This window comes from Drosophila rhopaloa, unplaced genomic scaffold, assembly GCF_018152115.1.
Source record: "Drosophila rhopaloa isolate 14029-0021.01 unplaced genomic scaffold, ASM1815211v1 contig_187, whole genome shotgun sequence".
NCBI lineage: Eukaryota > Metazoa > Arthropoda > Insecta > Diptera > Drosophilidae > Drosophila > Drosophila rhopaloa.
In genome coordinates, this window is record NW_025335069.1 from 221,625 (window position 1) to 228,926 (window position 7,302).

Here is a 7,302-nt window from a genome sequence, read left to right on the forward strand (position 1 = left end):
TCGCCTGATTTATCTCAATGACGCTATCTAATCTGCTGCAATTAGGTGTGTTTGGGGATGTCCCTTGGCATCTGTTTTACGTGCCCTGATAACATGTTATTGACACCTAATTAGCTGCAAAGTGTTGACATTGCAACCACTTCGATTCTGGTATTTAAGTAGATACCTTCAATAACTGGATCCACAGTCGGTTGAAAACAATTCGGGATGAAGGCAGCTATAATTTTGGCACTGATCGGCACAGTTTTGGCTGCTCCGCAGATCAAGTTGACGGCGAAGCCAGTTGACAAGTATAGTCATATATTTGCGGAGGTCCGACCTGAAGTCCAGAGGCCTCAGCATCACAACTACGTGGTTGAAATAGAGACGGAGAAGAAGCCCACGCAGAACGTGGAGTTCGAGATCGGCCAGCAACACCAAAGCTCTGCTCAGGGACACTTGGTTAATTTGGAAGCTAAACCAGTGGAGCAGAAGCATCAACAACACTTGGAGGTGGAAATCCAGCAGCAGCACCCGAACTCTTCTCCAAATCATCAGGTGGAATATGAAATCAGGCCTGTGGTGCAGAAGGTACCACAGCATTTGGAAGTTGAGATCAAGCAGCAGCACTCTTCTCCAAACCATCAGGTGGAATATGAAATCAAGCCGGTGGTGCAGAAGGTACCACAGCATTTGGAAGTTGAGATCAAGCAGCAGCAGGAGCATTCTGTGGAAGCAAAGCCCGAGGAGCAGAAGCATATCCAACATATCGAACTGGAAGTCTCTCAGGAGGATAAGCTCTTGTTCTCCAATCCCCAGAACCAACATTTCAACCTCAACCTGCGCCAATAGGGCGGCAGACCAAAAGATGTATCCGTATTACAAAGGGCATTAAATATGTATAATTACAAAGAGAGCGTTTTCACTGGCCGGTCCTCCCAAGGTGCTTGTAAAATGGGAAATAAATAAAAATGGTTAGCCCGTGGATGTGGATGAAGTGAGCACGAGGAGCCGCAGTTTGCAATTTCCGTTTAGCTGGTGCTGCATAGTTTTTGGGCCAAGACAGCAGCTATGGCCACGTGTCCGGGATCAGGAGTCGGGAATGGAATGGAGTGGCGCAGGGTGCTGAGTTATGGCCAGAGCGTGCCACCTTTTAAACCGCAGCTTGCAATTTCCGTGCTCCAACTGACTTTATGATTGCCATTGGCTTCTGGCTTCAGCTGCAGCACCATTGTTGTCCAAACTTAAGCGACAAAGAGGAGCAGAGTGGTGCTGGAAAGGCGGTTAATTGGATGGCGGCCATCTTTCGCTGGCACTTTAATTATGTTTTCGTGCAGTCCACAACTCTCTTCTATATAGTTTCTATATCTATATTTATATCTCCATCTTCGTTCCGGCGAATGTCGTTGAACCGTCGTTGCTAGATAAGCGCATAAATCTGTATTGTTCCGCTTGCCACAATGGGGCAGAAAGTTAACTATTGAATTGCATTTAGGCCACGTCGGAGGTCGATTGTCCCCGCACCTATTCACAGGCAGCCAATATCCCGTGGGGAAGTGTCACGAAGGCCTCATGGCTCGATGGATCCGGGGCTTCCTTCGACGCTTGTTCACACTGATGGAAAAACCGCGAAAAAATTCGCGATTCACAATTGCTTTTATTTTCGGGATTACACTTAAAAACATTTCAGATGCATCTTAGCTTGGCCTTAAATCTTTAATTTTTTTGTAATAAAAAATTATTTAGTTTGTTTCTATACTTTTTTGTTTATTATTGAACTTTCCGATATTAATTGAGTTCAAGAAATTTTTAATTCGGTGGAAACTCTTAAAATAATATAAACTAGACAAAACTTTAGATAACAAATTTATTACTGACAAAAAATTTATTACTGACTAATACTATCATTGAGTTTTTTAAAAGTTCAAAAAAGGGAAATAATTTTAATACTAGTTTTTTCGAATAGTTAAATTCTTCAATTTAAACTACAAAATAAAGTAGCAAACTACCAGAAAATTAAAAAGAGAATTAATATTTTTGAATGGCCGATGTAAGAAACCTTTTTCTACAGTGTAATGTGTTTCGAATGCGTTTTATTTTGAGTCAAATATTGGCAAACAAAGCGGCCATTGCAATGGCGCTACACGCGTTTCCGCTTCCGCTGAAAGTTGCACAAAAATTGATTCATTCATGCATTTGCGCCGAAACTTTTGTTCAACTTTCATTGTGCTGTGGCATGATTCCACTCTTTATTTATTTTCTTAGCCCCGCCATTTGTTATTGCTGCAACAATTTTGCATTCTGCGGAAAAAGTTTAAGTTTCAATTGCAGCGAACGTGCCCAAGAGTTGCTGACAGCCACTGGAGCGGAGGAAACTGAAGCCATTCTAGCCATAACATGTGTAAACATATTCGCATTCCCCCTCCTTCGGCACACCGCACCCCAAATCCAGAATCCAACATCCTATATCCAACATCGTACATCCTGCATCCTACTTCCTCCACGAAGTCCACAGACCCATTCGTTTGCATGTGTGTCAGTAGTGGATTTCGCTTGGGTTGCGCTTTCTGTTTGCCTGCCATAGTTTTTTGTTTGACTTGACGTCCAATCTTCCCTATACTGCAAAAAATGCTAGAAACATAGAAACGAAACACTTTCTAAGGAAAGCTGTTTTATATCCAAGACTGCACTTTGAGCATTAGTACGCATAAATACGTGACAGGTGTTTTAGGAGCTCCTTATTTCTTATTATTTCAGGTCATGGTCTATAGCTAATAGAAATATATGGAAAGCCAACGAACACCAATAAAATCAAAATCAAGAATTAATATTTTAGTTGAACTCAATGTTATTTGAACAATGCCTGACATCTAAATGACCCCAAACGACGTTCTTAGTTGGTTTAATATTTGCTTTGTTTTCGATTTTGATTTTGTTTTATTTTTTTGAGCAATGATGATTAAAAAATTAAAATTTATTTATTATTTAAACTGCAAATTTGTTTGTTTTCTTAAGAAAATGATGATCTTTATAAATAATAATATTGTTTTCTGTGACAAATTTAAAAAAAAATCAAAAAAATTGTCCGTTATTTCTCTTTGTTTTAATATGTTTAAAGTTTAATCCAACACCTATAAATTTGTTATTTGTTTAAAAATGTAAATTAATTTAAACAAAAACTCTGCAAATTTAAAAATATTAAAAAATAAACAAAAAAACTGCAGAATATCAATAAAATGGTATCCAGAAACATTTTAAGATGGATCAGAAATAAGAAGTTTATAACTCTCAGTGCACTTTGTCCAGGATGTGTTTATTGCATTTTTATTGTAGTAACTCGGCAGAGATCTGCGAACATCTTGATGGGTTGCTGATGCTTCCCTTATGCTGGTCATCGTCTCCCAAAACCCACAGAAATTAATTATTCCAGAGGGGTAGCGTATGCCGGCCATATCCATATTTTTGCCTCGCTTTTCGCTGTCACCATTGCGACCCCATTGGCGTCCACAAGTCCACATATGTATGTACATCCACATCCACATTTACACCCACGCATATGTTTCGTCCGTATTTCCGTTTTGACTGCGCCAACAACAATGGCGCGCGCTCCATGATTTGTGCATTTCCGTTTCTTTTTGGCAGCACGCACGCGACGTGCACGAACATGCATGCGGGGGCGAACCGGAAGCTGCCGAACTGAAGCCGAAACTGCGACAAAGCCAATTGATGCGCATTGAGCATTTGGCCTAGTTCGAAGTGGAGTGGACCTGCACCAATTTAAATCGTCAATTGATTAAGCCACGACGAGCACTGCTTTTTGGCGCATTTGCCGTCCTAACAAGCAAAACTTCGAATCGAAAACTTTCGGCCTGCTAAGCCCAAAAGCCCAAGCGTTCAAAGTTTTTCAATTACCTGACCACGCTGTGCTCCGGTTTCCAGGATCTCTGGATCCTGAAGCAAATTTCAGGTGCCCTTAGTTTGGTTTGGTTTGCTCGCCAATGAAAAGTAAAAGGGCAAGTTCAACAAGACAACACAGGAAAAACTGGTAAAAGTAGCGAGTCGAAAGTTCTGGCGCAACAAGAAAAAACGCTCAATGTTGTATATTTTGATTATAAATATTGTAATATAAACTTATACACTGGTTCATTTAGCCAGCTCAATTTAGTGGGCTAGTCCGTTTTCATTCGTCTACCAAGCCTTTGAAAGTTGGTAAACCTTAATTGTTTTCCAATTAGTTTTGCTGTAAAAAGTTTGAAGTTCATTTAGCTCCACCACCCACATGGCGTTTTTGCCCTCGCTTTATCTCCTGTTTTTTTGTTCGTGTCGGTCGCAGTCAACGTGGCGTATGATGAATTTTTAATTACGTGTGCTGCAAGCAAGCCAGACAGAAAAAGCGAGTCAACAAAAAAAAAATTGGTAACAACTGTTTGCCACTTGCAAATTGCAGCTACCCAAAAAAGTAATCAAAAAAAGTAGGGGGCATTTGAAGAACGCTAAAGCTAAAAACGAATCGTTTTCCCAACTTTTTTGGAGGTGCAACAAGAACCATCTCATATCTACATACATATTCACAGAGGCGTTGTGCTCAAAACGGCGAAAAACAACTCGGCATTTGGCCAAGATAATTACACAGGCGGATCAGAGCGTTTAGTGTTCTGCACTTGACAATGAAACTGAGCCCGAATTTGGCTCTTTCGCCTGACTTACGCCCTGATGTTTGGCACCCGCTTTAAGCCCCGTTTAAATGAAGCCATTATGCTCCTTCTTTTCGTGTTTGCTGAATGGGATTGAAAACAGTTTCGATTGTTTTAAGCGCGAATCGCTTTCGGCCATTTTCAACACTCCTGATTGCAGTTGTAAATTTGCAGAAAATAAATGGAAAAAATTGAAAGAGCAAACGATTTTGTGTACTGTCAACAGAGCAGCAGGACCATCATCACCTCTGACCATTTTCCACCTCATCATCATACCACTATCCACCGAAGCCACCGCACCACCGCAGGGAAATAGCCCGAATACAAGGACCACCGGGCATTTTTCCAGCATTTACGATTTCCCTTATTGCTGGCGCTTTCATTTTGGCCACGGACACTTTTTCTGTCCGCTGACAATTTCATGTTTTTTATCAATATGCCTGGTGCGCCAGCAATGCCATTCGGCGGGACATCTGTAATGCATTGCTGCAATAACTTTTATTTCGCCCTGGAATTGTACAATTTGCAGGCTGCACTGATGCATTTTGACGGGACAGGCCCCGATATTTTCAAGGATCCGTTCTAAGGAAATTATGCACCAAAACACTCCTATCCCACTATAATTACAAAGATCAAATTCTGTAGGAAAACTACTTTTGCAGCATTTCACAAATTGATTATTTTATGGTTAAGAGTTAGTTGAAGTAACATAGTTGAAAAAATGTTAATTTTAATTCACGAAAGGTATACATTTATTTTTTAATTTCAATGACTACTACAGTTTTTTGACATTAAATACAATTTTTTTAAAACTTAATTTTCTTTAAAAAGTTTTTATAATAGTATTTCAATATATTTTGGCATGTTTTGGATTAAGTTTTAAATTTTAGAAGAAATAATTTAATGTATATGAATATATTAAAAAAAAGGTACTTTTAACCAATCACGTTAAAAAATTTGCACTTATACTATCTTTTACTTTTTGTGTTTTTTAAAATTTTTACCAACCCAACTATTTTATATGAATATTTATTTTTGTAAAGTGGTAATGGCTTACCTTAAAGACAATTGATAAATATTCAGTATCTTTAAAATAATCCATTGCCCATTTAAAAAAATTAAAAATTATTTAAAAGCAATTTGTAATAAATACATACAGTATAATAAATTCGTGGGGCACACGGCTTATGGGTTTTAAAGTAAGTTGGGAACTCCATGCATCCGCTGCACTTCATTCAGCTGTCATGTGTTTTTTTTCGCATTTTTAAACGGCTTTTCAATGGTTGCAACTGCCGGGCGTTAAAGTTAATTTGTTTACGCTGATGTGTCAATACAAAAGTACGCTTTTTGTGACTTCATCAAGGGCTGCGCATAGATTTGTCAGTAAAACAAATTTGCGCCATATCATGGGGATTTATAAATTCAATATGCCGTTGAGTCCGGTTAAGAGGAAAGCTGTGCAAGTCGATTGATGTGGTTAGCACTGTTCGCTCGAAAAAGGGGGACAAAAGAAAATCGGGTTAAGCCGAGAAAATCAACTTTGACTTAACAACATTAAAAGCGCACTGCTTTAAAGGCCTTTAAGTTAATTTTCTTAGCGAGGACAACCCCTCGAATGTCTCCCGGCTGGCTGAAAAGATGATAAATTTTTATGCCGAACGACTCTGAAGGCAAGTTTATAAGTATGCTTGTGTGTTTGCAGCTCGAGAATGGGAAACTTCGAGGCAACACAGCCGCAACTTTAGCGGCGACATTTCCTCCGGGCATTGCCGCAAATTATGCGGTCGGGGACGACTTGCCACCAGAAGGAGCAGTCTCAGACACTTAAAAAACAGTTGTCTTTAAAAAGGGGAAATTGACGATGATTTTCTTTGGTTAATTTGTCCATCATGGGCATGGTGATTTTATTAATAAGATTGTTGATCTAAAAACAAATATACAAATTATACAATCATGTTGTTAACATACAAGTAAAGGCGTTTTTTGTGAATGATAATTATTTTGCATACACCTTTTCATTCTCCTTCAGAAATAAGAACTTTTTTTGTAATATAAGAGGTTTTTAAACCATTTTCATATTATTGTTTTTCATAATACATTCATAATATATATTAAATATGAATAATATGAAATATCGTCTATATCTTAGAATAATAGATTTATTATGATTTTCAAGATATTTAATAGTACATATATTATTTACTATTAATAAAAAGATTTACCAATTAAAAAAAATTAAAATTCTGAGGTAAAAGAGATTTTTTAAAAATTGTACAACCAAAAAAGAGATAAGTATGTTAGAGAAAAAGTAAACATTGCTTTACTTGAATAGATAGAATAAGGGTATTTAGAGTACTGTTAAAATCAATAACCGATAAAGTATTGACTTTATCCCAAAGTCATCACAGTGTAACTTTCTAATTTCTAGAGTCAAGACAAATGTTTTTCTAAGTGAAGGACTAGAGGACGATGGGCGACCGGGAACTGCAAACTGGTAACTGGCAGCACCTGCTGCTGTCAGAACGGATGGGATGCCTCGGCACTCATCTCAGCACCCCTCGAAGAACCCCTCGGGGGATCCGTAACCCCCTGGAAAACACCCCGAGAACCCCGCTTGGAGTGAGCGATG

At 38.7% G+C, this 7,302-nt stretch overlaps 1 protein-coding gene across 2 annotated transcripts; it reads left to right on the top strand.

Annotated features, from left to right (window-relative positions):
• Window positions 1–196: 196 nt before the first annotated feature.
• On the top strand, window positions 197–891 carry LOC108050166 (G-box-binding factor). Of its 2 annotated transcripts, XM_017131693.1 has the most exons (2): window positions 197–537; window positions 628–891. In XM_017131693.1, exons 1-2 carry the CDS (start codon window positions 208–210, stop codon window positions 829–831), a joined length of 534 nt encoding a protein of 177 aa, XP_016987182.1. In that variant the 5' UTR covers window positions 197–207; the 3' UTR covers window positions 832–891. The 2 variants fall into 2 exon arrangements, with proteins under 2 accessions (XP_016987182.1, XP_016987181.1); XM_017131692.1 differs by having other exon boundaries at window positions 197–891.
• Window positions 892–7,302: the final 6,411 nt, after the last annotated feature.